General features: G+C 38.8%; 2 protein-coding genes across 3 annotated transcripts in view; both read right to left on the minus strand.

Moving 5' to 3' along the window:
- The window catches only part of ZRANB3 (zinc finger RANBP2-type containing 3), a 487195-nt gene that overhangs the window by 231484 nt on the left and 238874 nt on the right, over positions 1 to 16837 (minus strand). The window lies entirely within an intron of this gene.
- Positions 1 to 16837, minus strand: part of TMEM163 (transmembrane protein 163) — a 100288-nt gene that overhangs the window by 11222 nt on the left and 72229 nt on the right. For both annotated transcript variants that reach the window (XM_061444405.1, XM_061444396.1), the window contains one exon: positions 11560 to 11656. In XM_061444405.1, the coding sequence (XP_061300389.1) occupies positions 11560 to 11656 (97 nt within the window). The remainder of the gene's footprint in view (positions 1 to 11559; positions 11657 to 16837) is intronic.

A 16837-nucleotide genomic window follows, 5' to 3' on the forward strand; every position in this document is an offset into this window, starting at 1 on the left:
TTGTTCTGGTGATACAGCCGAGATCAAAATGAGCCTAGCCGCTTCACTGGAATCCAAGAATGACTAAAGTGTGATACGGATTTCTAAATCAACCCAAAGGGAATTAAAAAAAACCAGCTTTTTATAGAGACTTTGGGAGCTAGACATTCTTCATAAGTCTGGTTGCTTTGTTCATTGAATCACAGAAGCCAAGTTCATTTTGTTGCTAATACTAATCAAATAACCACTGATGATGCAGAAGGCCTGACAAAACTCCTTTGTTATCACAGTGGACACAGAAAGGAATTAAAAAAAACCTGCTCTTAATGCAAACACCTGGCGGTTTCTTGCTTTAAACTGTGCCAAACAGGTTCTTAGAAGACTCTATTCTTTTCTTAATCTCTGAACCTAAGTAACAATTAAAATCACCAGCTCCAGTTCTTCTGGAGCTTCTACCAAAAGCCACGGGGAGGCAGCAGATACCGCAGTAACCGAGCACCAGAAGCAAGAAGACAAAACCAGACTCCTCAGTACTTTGCTATGCTTTCTGTGTGCCCAGGCACCCAAGAGCTGAAAGAAGAAGAGTGAAGAAGGTTTTGCAGATGTAAAAGATCGGCCAAAACCACATGGCGAAGCCAGCAACATGGACAGTCCCTGCAGCATGCTGCCTGAGCCGGTGAGGTGGTAGGAGAGCAGCAGCTCGAAAGGCTGACTTGGCATTACTTTGCTGCAATGATAAAAGCTGGAGCTGGTTCAGAACAGCAGGACTCAACAAATTACTTAAGGGAGGGCTGCTGAGGGCAAAGCGCCTGGGCTGGAGCTGGGGCCTCAGATGTGGCCAGCTGACAGGACCCACGACTGACAGAGGGTCTTCACTCCAGTGCTATGGGCTCTGAAGAGTTAAACACATCATACTGTGGCTGTAAAATGATTCCCATTACACTAACTCATCCTTTGGAGAAGTGAAGAAAAAAGAAGCCATAACGGAGATCCAAATTAATAAAATAAGCCTGGCCATCTGGCACCATCTCCCTCCGGATCTTCCCGCAGTCCTGCCCTCTCCGTACCCCTTGCCTTCCCATCTGACAGTCATTAAGAGCACAAAGCCCATCCAGTCAGACTCACTGTATGCGTCCTTGCTGTTATTTTAATTAAAGCAGCAGCAAATTGTGACAGATGATAAAAATTTAAATCCTGATCATTTCCATACGATAAAGGCTTATCAGTGTGGTAAATAAAGCTCTTTCCTTTTCCATTCCATCATATTCCCTTATTGCTACTATGCTGTACATTAGACCTTAATTAAAGGACACACATATATCTTATTAGATGACTTCATGGATAAAACAGTACTGTACATAAAGTGAGATGCCCATCCTGGACTGCCATCTCATTACATAGCACTCTAATAGCTACAATCAAATCTTTGTTCGCGAAGTCCAGCCATGATGATCCCTATTTAAGATTTTATGCTGTGACAGTTTCCCAAAAGAAATCTTTCCTAGGATGTTCTTTTTTCAGTCCTGGAAAAGTAATAAGAAGGAATAATAGAAATCAGCAGGCAGCTTCCCTCTGCTTTACTCCACCAGTGCAGCCGAGAAGAGGGATCTGCAAAAACATAGCAACAGTTCTGTCCCTGCTTTCAAGGATTTCACCAAAAGCAGCAGTAATCTTATGGCTTAAGGAAAATTTCTTGATGATGATGTGACTTTGATCTCACTCTGAATCTACTGTAGAAACTAAAAAAATAAAAATAAAAAAGAAAATAACAAAAACCACAGGGAATGCTTCAGTGCTTGGCTTATTAGGGGGAGATATTTTTACCCAATTCCCAGCCAAGTAACTGCATTTCAGCTGATTTGCACTAATCTTTTCCTAGAATGCATCTTGCTAATTCTGATATGAAATCAGGGCAAAGTTAAAACTTTGGCCTGATTACATATCTTATTTCTGCCAACTCCTCTTCAACCTTTAATTACAGTCACTTCCTCTAAATTCCACTTGTAGGATGCAAAAGTGCTCTTGGTTCACGTGAAGTGTACAGTATTGAATAAAAATATATTCACTGTGCAGGAGGAAGAAGGCATCTTCAGTGTTCCTCCATAGCAGTCAGAACACACACCCTATTATGATTAAAATCTATGTGTGATCTTCCCCTCTGGCCCTCCTTGGTAGCTCATTCTAGTGCAACCCCAAAACAAGCTGCTTCTCCTATCCCCAATTGCAGGTTTCTTTCCACTCTTCTGCCCTCTCCTTCTTTCCCTGTGAACCAGCCAAGGGCCTGGTTCCTTTCACTCCCACATGAGCTGGGAATTGTTGGTACTGCCTTTTTCATGACATTTTTCCCTTCTCAGGGAAGCTGGTGTCTCATGGTGGTGTACCTCTTCTCTGCTGAGCCTTGCTCATCTTGGCTGAGGAGGTAGGGACACGTTCCTGGAATGCTACAGATGCTGTTGGCAGGAGCAATATCATAGCTAGCCCAGACTGAGCTGAGTTTGTTGTTAAATATTCATTTGCCCATCTCAGCAACTCACCATCTGTCTCACACAATGTCTCTCGATGACCCTTCCTCAGTCCAGATGACTGGTCACTCACTGTCCTCCTCAGCGCCGTCAGGGCCTGTTACCACCCTGCTCCCCATCCCTACCTTCATATGCTCTCCACAGCCTCCTGCTCCTCCAGGTCCTCCGACAGCTCTCAGATCATCTGCACACACACCAGCTGTGGCATCCCTAAAAGCATGTTACTTAACCAAAAAGCACTGGCTTACCTCCTCTTCCTGTGAAGGATTTCACTTATATAGATGGTAACAGAGATGACAGAGATGTTTCTAATACAAACACTTTTTTTTTTTTTTTAAAAAAAAAAAGAGAAGAACAAAAAGGTCCAAATCTCTCCCACTTTCTCCCTCATAATAAATAGTTTATGTTATCAGTCTAGAGGGAGCTTCTGGGAAGCCAGAGGGTCTCTCTCACCAGTGAACTTCAAAAAGGATAAGAATTTTAATTGCACTTCTGAAAACAACCCAACAGCCCAGTGTCTGACTCAAGCAGGAGACAGTTTCTTCACATGGAGATATAAAGAGCTATTATTAGTACCAAGGACAAAAAAAAATCCCCAAACTTATGAATGTTTAAACTTGTATCTTTTATGCTGAAGTGCTGTGACAAAGCAATTCCACAGCACAGATCACTTTTCAAGAAACAGGTAACAAGCAGTGCACCGAATGCCGCAGCAGAGGCGCCGGGACTGGGAACCAAGGGGCTATGGACTCCATAGAACTATCTTAGGTGACCTTAGGACTCTTGCAAAGCGTGTGTTTGAAACTCTAAGATCACAACTCTAAGATCAGCGGTACACTTCACATAACCTAACAAGCGGCTAGTAGTTGCCAGTTTTTATTTCTTATCACTCTGTGGTAAAGTCTGAAAACAAGACTTTCCACCAGTCACTTGAACAAAGAGTGAAGTTTAGTTGATAAATTTTTCCTAATCCTGGCTTACTAGCTAGCCCAAGTATACACAACATTCTCACCAACCTGTAAGAAGCACATGTATTTGACGGTTAAATTAACTATTTAAGGCCTAACACCAAACCACCCTACCATACATAATAGGTAACAATCATAAAATAGGATTCTAATGTATAATTAATGTATCTGGTACTTTGATTTGAAATTGTGAGCAATAAATTACATATATATATGTATATATTCACCATTTATTACATGTATATAATCACAAGTATTATTTGCTATATTGCTATTGACCTATAATTCAACTGCTGACATTGTTAAATATATTTAGGACCTATTTATTATAAATTATTAAATTAGTAAATAAATTAGAAATCATAAAGCTACACTGTGCCACCCCTAGCTTCCGATTTCAACTGCAATCAGTAGTATATGACAGAATTACATGTGGCCTAATATCTCAAGTGATTTAATTTCTAAGAGCATCGGAGGCGCCACATCAGATGCCCTGCATATCTTCTGTACATGAACTGATTACGTTTTTTCTCCTTTGTTCTGCAGGAAATGTCAGAAATATGGCATGATGCTTGCTTACTCTTGCAAAAAATGTGTCCTTTGCCATACTAATGAGGACAAATGCCAAACTGCATTGATATTACATGTGTTATACTATTACCCAGGGAAATGCAAGCTGCAACTGAATAGTAAATGGATATTGATTTACAACCCCAGGTGAAATTAAAACAGTTATTCTCAGTGTGGCTGGGTTGGGCTCTTTTAAGCCTTCTTTAGTAAACAATAAAAGGTTTGCAAATGCTTTGTGGCAACAGTCAAAATAAAACACACCATTTGCACTTAAATTTTATTTATACTATCCAAGAATATATAGTAATTGACATGAAGGAGGTAAAGGGGTAAATGAAAAATGACTTTTACCATGAACATGGCAAATATTAACACTAGGAAATGCAAGCACAAAACAATGCTTGAAACCTATGCTTGAGTTTTTAACTCTTTTCTCCATATATTAATAGAATATTAAAAAAAAAACGCAGTAAAATTTACACAGAAATACAAGCACGATGTCATCAACAATGTGCGATATCACTATTCCTCCTTCTTTGTAAGGAAATGCTTGCATACCAAATCCTCAGGGTCAGTACTGGCTGTGGGTATAGCTCTCTGAAACATCAATAAAGGAATGCTAATTCCTTTTCCTAGTGGGAATTATCTTATTACAGCTAAAATAGGTTGGAGAACAAATGCTGCAAGTAACAATAGGGAAATATTCTGAATCTGACAGCTGGGGGGGGGGGGAAAACAGTAAATCATGTTTGAGCCAACAAGACGTGATTCTATTTTAGGTTCAACACTCAACACTGTAGGGAGAAAAAAACAAAACAACCTTAAATTACATGATCAGAAAAATACTCATTTAATATTCAGTGGAAGGGTAAACAGAATGAAGGTTTTATATTCCAAATGTCAAATACTGTTTAGTTTTGTAAGTCAGGTGTATTGAACAACAGCTAAAATTATTAGAAACCTCCACTCCAAACACCCCAGCTGGCCTACTTCTAACACTTCCAGTAAGTGCATTATGAACAAATTAAAATAAAAGGGGGGAGGGAAGAGAAAGATCTGATCAGTGAAAATTATTTCTTTAGGGGTCAATGACATGAAACTGAAATAACTGCAACACGTCATGCTGAAGCAGACCCTCAAAGAATAAAGATTCACAACTATATAAGAAATTCACAGCTATATAACTATATAAATAGGAGAAGAGCACAGAAAGAAGTGGAATTTGTAGCTGTAAGGTTCCCACACATTAATGCCACATCTCTCTTTCCTGTTAAAAAAAAAAAAAAAAAAAAAAGATTCTTTGGATTTTGTGATCTTTCACATTTTTTCCAAGATTTCCAGGTGTACAATACCATGTTCACAGCTACTCCTCACTGCAAACACATGCATATTGTTTGGGCAGATCCACTGTACAGCATATGCATAGAAAGTGTAAGCCAGTGTCACTTAAAAATTCTGGAAGGGCTCAGGCACTGTATGGGCTCTCTACAGTACAAGCACACCTACATTTTATAGGTCATATTCCCCAAATATCTAAGCATCCTAGCTATATGATAAGAATAGTAGAGAAACAGTAAGACTGCCTTCAAAAACAACATGCTCCAAGACAAGTGGAAAATATCATCACATCTCTAAAGCCATAAAACAAAAAAGTTTAAATTAAAACTATTTTCAGGCAAACGAGAATGGAGGTCACAACTTGATATAAGCAGTGATTTGTGCAAATGTGTTGCTGCATGCAGAAACTGTCTACACACACATCCCCACACAGAACTGCCTCCAAAGGAAAATGAAGCATCTCTGCAAATTCAAGGAAAGGTTACAACAGATAGATCCCCTCTGGAAGGGACATAAAAGCTGTATTCTCACCCCTCTGTCCAAAAATCAGAGACCCATAACACGTTTTGCTGATGCTCATTAAAACTAATGTCCAAAGCTTAAAAAATGTGGGAGAAATAAAATCCATTACACTTCATACTGCATATATTCAGTATAGGCAGATTCCAGACTTTGGGGACAAACAGATCCCTTCCCCTTCAGTTGCAATATTTCTCCTCTATCTACCTCATCATTATCTCTTTAATTCACAACTTAATTAATTCATTTAAAAACACAATAAGCAATACAATTCTATGGATCAGTTGGTGGAAGGCACTGCTCTACATGGCAAATACTGAAAACGCTAACACAAGGGATTATATTTTGTACCCTGAGGATTAATACATATATCAATTACTTGAAAAGAAACTTTTCCTCATGTTAGGAAGAAGTATGTAATTAATACGAATGCAGAATTATATAATAACTGTATAATTAACTCACTGGCCAACTCTCCTAACGACAAACGTCATTTTTCAGGGCAGGCTTCTTGTTAATTATAATATAAATATAAAGTACTGTGCACAGGGAAAACCCTAAGTTTACCTAATAGTGACAATTCCTGAGCTTGCTGTTAGCTGCAGGAGATGGAATCCACAGTGAACGTTCTGTAAAAATATCAATTCAGCGCTCAACAGTAATTTGCAGAAATTAGCACATTGTATAAATCCCTGGTGAGCGCTATACCTTGAATTCTGTGGGCTCTTCAGACTTCCTCATCTAAAAATGGAGGAAAAACTATATAGAAAGGTACAAATAAAGTCTGTTATGACCAAAGACAGGCCTTTAACCTGACCCAGTATGGCCACAGTTGCTGTTGCATATACAAAACACACATTACCAGGAAACAAAATTCCAGACAAATGCTTATTAACCTCATCTGCATTTTAAACTAATTAATCTACCTAGTCATTCATACCCTGCCTTATAGGCTATTTCAGAGTTAACTACAGTCCTTGGCATATCAAGCAAGGGAACCAAAAGAAGAAATACACCATTGCTGTGTTTCCCAGGTTCTGAAGCATTCAAAAGAATTACAAAAAAACACTGCCTGTGCTGAAAGCATGTGTAGAGACATACACTACCTATTACTTATTTTTACTTCACACAGAGAAAACAAACAAAAAGCAGAAAGAAAGGCAGAGGCAGTATTAAGAAATGCAAAAAGTCAGGAGCTCTGATTGTCCTCTCTTCTATGGCAGTGCAGATCAGGAGTGTTGTCATTCAGTGTTTAAACAAAATTACATTCAGCATGGAGTAAAAGAGAATTCAAATAGGTGACTAAAAAATCCCTGACTGAGCTAAACCTGAGCTCCTGTCCTGTAAATTAAGTAGCTGCTCTCTGCAGTCTCACAAGAAACTATGGACATTTAAGTCCCTTACAGGATGGGGCAGTAGAGCTAGAAATGCCAGCTCAACAGATTTAATGTGTAAACCTGTCACTCTCCTTCTGGTCCTCCAGAACCTGGTGGTTTCAGACCTGCAGCTGAAATCATCACATGACGACAAGTCTGAAGACTCCTGTTGATGAAAGTCCACATAAGTAAATCTATGTTCAAAACATTTGATAAAGGTTTTCAAACTATTTCTTATGTGAATTTTATATCCTTTCTTATTGGTAGTATTTTCATGAAAGCAACTCTTCTGAGATCCTCTTCAAGAACAACAAAATCTCTATGTTAAAGCTCTCTCATTCTTTCCCAGGAAATATCTTTCCTGCTACATGCATAGTGAGAACTGACACATATGAAACCAATGTAACTTGTAGAAATGATCCAGAATAATTCAGAAGTGACTATGGTTTTAATCACAGCACCTTTCAATTAGCAAATAGATACTTAACTGCTTTATCTGCTTAATTTCTCAAACTTGTCCATATCATACTATTTTCTCCAAAATTTACTCAAATTAAAACAAACTCAGAGAACTTCTCAAGCCTGCCAAGGTCCCTCTAGATGGCATCCCTTCCCTCCAGCATGTCAACCACATCACACAGCTTGATGGTGTTGGCAAACTTGCTGAGATTGCACTCAATCCCACTGTCCATGTTGCTGACAAAGGTGTTGAACAGTGCTAGTCCAAATATAGACTCCTAAGGAACACCACTCATCACTGATCTCCATTTGGACATTCAAGCCATCGAGTGCAACCACACAGCTAATAAAATTGCCATAAAGACATACTTCAAGTCACTGTTTTGACACAGAACTGGCTACTTCACATTTGCAGAAACCACTGTTCTAACTATTTTTCCATATATGTCATAGAATCATAGAATAGTTAGGGTTGGAAAGGACCTTAAGATCATCTAGTTCCAACCCCCCTGCCATGGGCAGGGACACCTCACACTAAACCATGACACCCAAGGCTCTGCCCAGCCTGGCCTTGAACACTTCAGGGATGGAGCATTCACCACTTCTTTGGGCAACACATTCCAGTGCTTCACCACCCTTACAGTAAAGAACTTCTTCCCTTTCTCTAACCTGAACTTCCCCTGTTTAAGTTTAAACCCATTATCCCTTGTTCTATCACTACAGTTTCTGATGAAGAGTCCCTTGCTGGCATCCTTGTAGCCCCCCTTCAGATACTGGAAGGCTGCTATGGGGTCTCCACGCAGCCTTCTCTTCTCCAGGCTGAACAGTTCCAATTATCTCAGCCTGTGTGTATGGAGGTGCTCCAGCCCCCTGATCATCCTTGTGGCCCTCCTCTGGACTTGCTCCAACAGCTCCATGTCCTTACATCCATACATTATAGCTAAATTACATGATAAGGTATTACAGAAATTAGTACCACTAGCGATTAGTTCAGTTGTGGTCCAAAGTAGAAGACAGCACCCTATATAAAAGAGTAGAGCAGAAACTTCTTCCCCTTACTTACTGATTTAATTTGAGCAGATTTCAACTCTGCTAAGTTGCTAATATTGCCTGGGCAGCTGCAGATCAGCTGAGAACATAATCAGCAAAGACCCAAGCAACTGAGAAGAATGACTATTTCTGCTGCAACACAGAGCAGCTAAAGCAAACAGAAAATCAGCATCAGATCCAGGCATGGCTAGAGCAACTGAAATGGTTTCTATTAAAAAACAACCTTTTCCCCCATCTATTTTTAATGTAGCAACTGTCAGGCATAATACCTCACGGGCCATGACTTGCAGCAGTAATGCTGTTCTCTCGGTCTCCCCATTTTTCAGTGTTATTCTTAGTTTACCCACAGATATTTCACCTGTCATGCAACCTTTACTGAGTCAGTTTCCCACAGTGAGATGTACTGAAAGACTTTGGAATGAGAATCCTTGTCATGTCATTTAAGAGACAATGAACAGTACCATCTTTTTTCATACCTTGTTCTAACCTATTTCCCAGGCAGAATTGCAAGGTATGAAAATTATGTGTATGCAACGAGGTTTTTACCCTGCTACTAGTCAGCCATAGTCCATACCCTGCCAGATATATCTTTCAAAGTGCTGGGAGTACTTGAGTGCCTAAATGAGTGAGAACAGTGGACCTTATGTCAGAAACAAAATTATCTATTTATCCTGATACTGAGCCCAATGTAAGCAGTATCAACCCTAACTTTCACCTACTTGACACAGTTTCAAGTGCACGAAAGTCTGAATCTGAGGCAGTCTGTGACAAAAGAGATCTGTACAAATTATTCGTACAGGGCACTTGAAATGTAATGGGACTTCCCATCAGGGATACTTTCCTGTAGGTCTGATTTCACCTTTTTTTACCTTCTCTAAATGCATTTCAAAAATCAGAAGAAGTACAACGTGTCTGAAGTCATACATAACTCTGATGCCTACAGGAGACATTTATCCCGGTGTAAGAAACAGAGCCCTCAATTGTAGACAGTACCTGTAATGATGGAAGAATAAAATATAGATGACACACCTTTTAAACCTTTGCTCTTACTACTGGAATTATCAGGGCATTTGCCCACAATGCATTAGACTGAGATATCAAATGAATCTGATCTACGCTGACACAAATTCACCAAACGTGTTTTAATTATCTCTGCAGCCTCCCTTCTTTCTGCTTCACAGTGAAGACTATATATTTATTTTCTCACTAAATAGGAGTCAAACTGTAGCCAGATGCACTGTTTGGGTGCAGCCAAGTTACGAGGTTGTCCTTTAGCTGGTCATCACAGTAGGGTCTCCCCTTATCCTTTTCAGGATCTTCTTCAGCCTTACTGGTGCAATGGCATCCATGCTCCTTCCCTAACCCAGTTCTGTCAAAATGTTTTGGTTGAGTTTAAGAACTGACTATTAAAAGTGTTTAAGCTAACCTAGATCATTTTGACAGAACCAGGCTGGTGAATATCTACTTGTGCTGTTATGCTGGCAAAGCTGAGGGGGCAGTAAAGTATGAAGACTGGAAAAAAGGAAAAGTGCAAAGAGAACATGAATCAGCTGCACGTAAACAATGCACCTGGCTGCAATTCAGTAGTGCCTTAGTTCATGGGCTTTTGATATGCTATGCATTTTTGCCCAAATTTCCCTAAGCTACTGAAAAAGTTTCTTTAGTGACACAGCTTCTTGGAATTTTCCATGAGAGCACAGGACCCAGTGGGTCATCTGCACTGCTAACAGTGGGTAACAAGTTGAAATTCCAAATTAGCCTTTTTTTTTTTTTCCAGCTCTGCCTCCATCTCATGCTTGAAAGTGAGGGGTTTATGTTTCCCTCTAGTGATGTGTTGAGAATGGTACTTGGCAGGGTGAAGCCCAGATGCAAAAGCCTGCACACAGTTACAAATAAACTCAACTTCATGAAGGCTGAATTTAAACCGTACAAGTCAGGTTGCATATGAACTGAAGCCTCATTTTCTTTGAGCACATTCGGAAGAATTTTCTGGGAGTAGAGCTACTGCCAAATGGCTCTCCCAGTGAGTAGCCGTTCTGGATGAGTAGAGCTTAGGGAGCTTAGGGAAGTTAATACCCAGCACTGAAAGGAAGCAAGCAGGACAGGACAGAGCAGAGCTGAGAGAAAGGCTGCTAGGGAGAGCTGCTCTATAGGCAAGTAGGGGCTGACTTTCATAACCAAAAGAAAGCAGAGAGCAGGAGAAAAGCCCTTTGTGATGCTCCATGGTGAGCCAGTCAAAAAGCCAGCTCTTTCACCCAGCATGCTCCTCTCACCTGTTTCATTCCTGCTACTCATACATGGCTCTGAAATTGGAGGCAAGAGCTGGAAAACAAAAAAATACAATCCAAAAATACTTTTTTTCTACATTAAAAATAAAATACTGAAGCCATTGGAGCAGTGAACTGTGAAAAGATTCTCCTCATAAAATTCTACTACTTTCATTAAGCCCAGAGAGATCTCCGCTCTGTAAGTTAACTCCTAAAGTTCCATATGAAAGCTTTAAGTCATTAGGTTGAGAAAGATTTGGCCCATAAAGATAACCATGGAGAAGAAGAGATGGGATCAAGCCTGTAAAAACCCATTAACAACTATACTCCAACACATAAGGACAAAATACTCTTTGAAGACCAGGACCAGTGTGAGCAGCCAGGAAAGAAATGCACCTGCTACAGCTTTGCTGAGTTCAGTCGGGCTTGTTGAAAGGAGATGTTGGCCTTTCTCAGTGCCACTGAGTGTAGGGAATAAAGAGAACATTTTAAAGAACAAGAATCACCTTACCACTTCTGGAAGCACTTTCTTCGCAAGATCGTGGATGGCTTTGATCACAATACATATAGATGACAGGAGGAATATGACACCCAAGATAACACAAGCTCTGGGGAAAAAAAAAATAGAGAAGAATAAAAAGAAATGTTAAGAACATATTTGGGGTTGTCAACTCTCCCACTGCTAAAGGGTAACACATAACAGAATACTGATAATAAAAAGAATAAATTTAGAAGCTAAAGACAGAGACTTGAATTAAAAAGGAGAATGAAATGTCCAGTTCCTCTTCAGTTCTTAAAACCTGGATTATATGTGAGAAGACAGGGCAGACCAGATGATAAAGACATGCCTCTTCAGCTCCTGATGATTTATTATAGAGTCCTCTAGAGGTCTGTTTCTCTTTGTTGATTTGGCTAGGATCTTGCATTTGAAATAATCAAGGGAACTTAGTTCTCTTTACCAAAGCAGGACAGATGCTTGGTAAATCTGGTCAGTAGCAAAACAGGACCCAAAACATGTTTCTGCCCAAAACCTCCAAGAAAAAAGATTTTAACTGCAGACACTAAAAAAGTCAGCACATTAGGTGTATCACATTGTAGGCTGTTCAAAGGGGTCTCAATACCTACATAAGGATCTGTCTCATCAGATTAGGTGCTGTGCAGAATTAGATTCTATTCCTGCTTTGCACAGTTTACAACCCAGCCTTGTAAAAAGCAAACAAATGGCTTAATGAACAGAAGATAAAGTAACAGAGAATAACTAACAGAAAATAATTAAGTTTTGTACAGGACACAGGCACAATGAGGCTTAAAAAGCACATGCATACACAAACTACACAGTAAAAAAGAAAACTCTTGCTTTTGTTCAAACACACAGACTGATCCTACTCTGAGATGGAGTTCCTCTTGCCATGAAATACTACAGGATATAAGACTTTGATTTCCTTCACAAACAATAATAGTCCATCTGTTACAGCAATGATATATCCATTCTTTACCCATATTTCACTAATATGTCTTCATATAAAATACTACTACTCTAGACAGATGTACAGTTAAGAATCATTTTAATGTTTAAAGCATGAAATAGCTAAGAATTTATATTTCTATGTACCACTTTCTTCAAAAGTTGCATTTCCATTGTTTGCTATTCAGCAATTGGTACATATTTGTTAGCTCATTTTATGGATGCTATAATTATTCCAGTGGCATGCTACTATTTTCAACAACTCAGACATCAGGCCATCTGGTGGTTGGCAGCACATGTAATGTTCGCATCAAGCTCCATCTAGAGACTGCGGTTGAACTGGCACTGCTCTTTCTAGGTCTGAAGACGCAGCTACAGCAGCTGCGCAGGTGAGTAGCTGGTCATTTTATTCCCAACACAAGCGACACTAAACCATGCTGTGGACAATCCATATAATCCTACAAACAAGTCCTCAGTAAAGGGACTGCTCTTCTACAGAGGAGAACAGACAATGTAGAGGCTACTATCCTTCCTAGCAATAGAGTGGCATTGTAGATGAGGTGCTTGTCTCAGGTAGGCAAAACTCTGCTACACCTGTTTTAAGACAGATGTTTAACTCCTTTGTAGTGAATTGCAACACAGGCCTCATTTCATTAAACATAACCCGTCTTAAAAGATAGGCAGAAAAGGCTTGAGATAGTCTGATCGCCCTAGAGTCCTTCCCCTAGACTCAAACACAAGAACAAAAACCTGGCCCATAATCTGTGATAGAGGAAGAAGCTTAGAGGATTCTATACAATCCTGTGGTGAGAGGTGATCATTAAATAGTAATATGGATGGGAGACAAGTTCATCTTCCAACAGGAATGAGTAAACTTGAAAAATTAAGAGGGGTTTCTGTTTTTCATTGCATATTTAGTGCTGCCATAATCTAGGAAGTTTATACTGCACAATCCTTCATAATATATTCTGCTGCGATGATTTTTTTTTTATTACTTTTTTTTTAATGTACAGAAACATATAATAAATGTTCTTCTCATTTACCTGAGATACATGCAGGCATTAGGTAACTTGAACACAGAACTGGCCCACAAAAGTTAGCTGACTTGCTTAATACCATTTGCTGGCCCAGGTGTACATAAGATACATACATGTCATGCAACAACATGATGACATTTCCTCTGAAAGCAACACTGAAAGAGAAGCTTTTCTATGATTCCCAGCAGGCTCAAATTAACATAGCCACAAATCTGTGAGCTGGAGACAGATTAAACTTCCTTGTAACAATACATATTTTTGAATGCTGAGGATATGGGAAAGAAAATGCAGCATCACCACTTCCTCTCAGCATACCTTCTATTCCCTGCACGTATCTCCTGAGGAATAAGAAGAGTCATTCCCTAAGGGCTTGACAGGAGCCTTGCTGGCACAAGTCTAATTTGTCCAGGGAACCAGTGCTTGCCCTGACTGCTGGCTGAATTCAGTTCCCATGTATGCTGTGGAGTTTGGGGTTCTCTCTGTGAACTTTCTCATCACCCAAGCTTAACAGCAAACATTTTGCATCTTTACCTAAACCAGCATGTAAGTAATGACTTCAGCAATATTGAGTTGCTTCTTTTATTCCCCAGATTAGCTTTACAAAAAAAATTCTCTTTACAGAAAAATTGCTATACATCTACTTAAGCAGAAATAGTTAAAAGTGGAAAGAAAAAAGGAAGATGTCAGTGACAAGGGTATAAACAGCAGACAGAAATGTAGACTGAGGCTTGATCAGTATTCAGTGATCATATTTAGCAAGCCTAGTTTCTCCTTTATATCCAGCTTTGGAATTCATAGCCATGCAAAATTCATGAGTAATGGCACAGCACTTTAAGTGCAAAAATATAGGGTTTTTGTCTTCTTGAGTGTACCAATTTATCTGCAAAACCATTAAAACAAAATACTGCATAGTGACTTTTTTCAATCTCATTTGCCAGAAAAGTAATTTCTATCTAGAAAGCAAATCATGCAAACTTCAACTAGAAATGAAATTCAACTACAAAAAAAAACTTCAAAAATTAATCGGAAATTTTAACTGTAGTACATACTAAAGAAATTGTAAGTGGCTACTGTAAACTTGCTTTATTTTCAAGCCAGTAGACAACAAAAACTTTCATACAAGTCTGTTAACTTCCATCTGCTAACAGTTACCGCTTTGCAACTAAATAGTATTTTCAACTTCACATGAAGGATGTTAGTGCCGAGGTTGTTGGTAAATGCAATTTCATTAATAATATTTAATTAAATTAGACTGCCATTTCTAAAGAAGTTCAAGTCAACTCAGAAACACCCATAAAATTTAACGAAAGAGGAGTTAATACAGAAGTGAGGTGTGACAGACAACCTAGTGTAGATTTCACAGATACCTCTGACTTGGAATCATGACAGTGTTATAAATGTTCTTCAATCTCCAGATCCTCCATGATCAATGATTCAGACACTCTGGAGTAACCAGTGGTCCACCTATGTCCTCATATTCCAGAACATTTGTATCTTCCTGCTAAGCCATGAGGATACTCTGTCCAGTGACATCCAGGACGAACAGATCTCCACGTATGCTATGCCACAAGTGCCGCTTACTTACGCTTCCAGCACCTACCTAAGATCACGTACTTGTTTTACAGCCATTTCTACACAAGTTAGCATAAGAGCTTCCCACTATATATCTACTACATTATTAGAGATGTACTAGATCTGTAATACAAAATCACTGGTCACTATGGGTTTGACAGGCAACAGAAAAGATCTAATGAAGAATGCATGAATCTGAAACCTCCCTCAGTTCCATGCAATGTGTTGCTTTTAAAAAGAAAGTGAAACAGAAACAATTTAGCCAAACATTTTAAAAGGTAATGGAAAACCATTATTTGAGTTTCAGAAATGATACACTTTCTGGAATCTCTCAGAATGCAGTACGGTTTAAAGAATAACAGGCAAATTCAGAAAGGACAAGGTAAGGACATCTCTCTGATATTCAGGCAACAATCAACTTTTAGGCAAACTAAAGCTCAAACTTTGAAAGTTGGTTGGTTTTTTTGGTGGTTTTTTTTTTTTTTTCCTTAGAGCAATGGCACTTGATACGCAAGAGTAATTAACACTATATCATTAAGTTGACAGTAAAGAGAATTTAGTATTATAACAGTAAAACCACCAAGTCTTCTTTAGTTTGCTGTAGGTCTTGATAGCTGACCACAATCGGCCAAAGATATTTTTTATCTATTCTTGATGCAGTATTTCTGAGAATCCAGAAGCTAATCTAAAGAATAATTAGTCTTAAAAAGTGAACTCATCAATTTTGTCAACTTTTTAAAATAACTTTTTCACAGATGAAACATACTTCAAATCAGTTGTACCACAGCCTCATGCACTGAGAATGAAATTATTTGGAGTTTCAAAACTCCCAAAGACTGAACCTTTTGAGCTTCAGTTACTGCTAGTTCACCTCTAGTGAAATCCATAAACATGATTATGTTTAAATCCTAAGAACTAAGTCATGTCACCAGCCTAAAAGTTGGTTCTGGATGTGCTACAACCTGACAATCTCCAAAAGACAATCTTCTAAAACCAATACTACAACCTATTTAGACAGCCCTATAAATATCTATTTTGTATTATACCAGCCCTGGATATTTGTACTCACACTCATCAAAATAAGATGACTGTAACTGTATTACATGACATACAGCTGCCACCTCATCTTTTCTGTAACACATCCCCTGTATGGAGCTCTAATAGACACAATTCTTTAAGTAGATGACAAATTCTCACAACTCATAAGTAAACCAGAAAATTAAATCTATCACTGTAAGCAGATGATAGTCTTTTCCTTAATCAAAAAAATTGTTACTTTGCATAAGTTAATGGTTTTTAAGCAAGTAGCTATGAAAAGTACTGAGATTCAGAAGGTTCCCCCTCCACAAACAGCCAATTTTCAAGATGCTATTAGTAAGTTAACATTTTTTTTCCACTTTTTATCACAAAATTTCCTAAGGAGAAAAAGTCCAAGTATTCAATTCATTAGCATCTAGTAGAAATAGCAAACCAGCCTTCTAATTTGTGGATTTATCTGTAATTCTGTATTATATTTGTAATTATTTGTTACAATTTCCTATAGATAGTGATAAGACTTAAATTCTGTCATAGTTCCACCACAGAACTAACAATTAACCTCACTCAGATCTCTATGGTGATTAATCTTCAGTGTAATAAAGCAATTTCAGCTTTAGCACAGTTCTTGCCACACTGAATACTCTTTACATGAGTCAACCCATTCCAGCCAAAGGGAC

This window comes from Pezoporus flaviventris, unplaced genomic scaffold (genome assembly GCF_033815535.1).
Source record: "Pezoporus flaviventris isolate CSIRO_AGI_PZ_B2104156 unplaced genomic scaffold, CSIRO_AGI_Pfla_v1 ptg000001l, whole genome shotgun sequence".
NCBI classification, from domain to species: domain Eukaryota; kingdom Metazoa; phylum Chordata; class Aves; order Psittaciformes; family Psittacidae; genus Pezoporus; species Pezoporus flaviventris.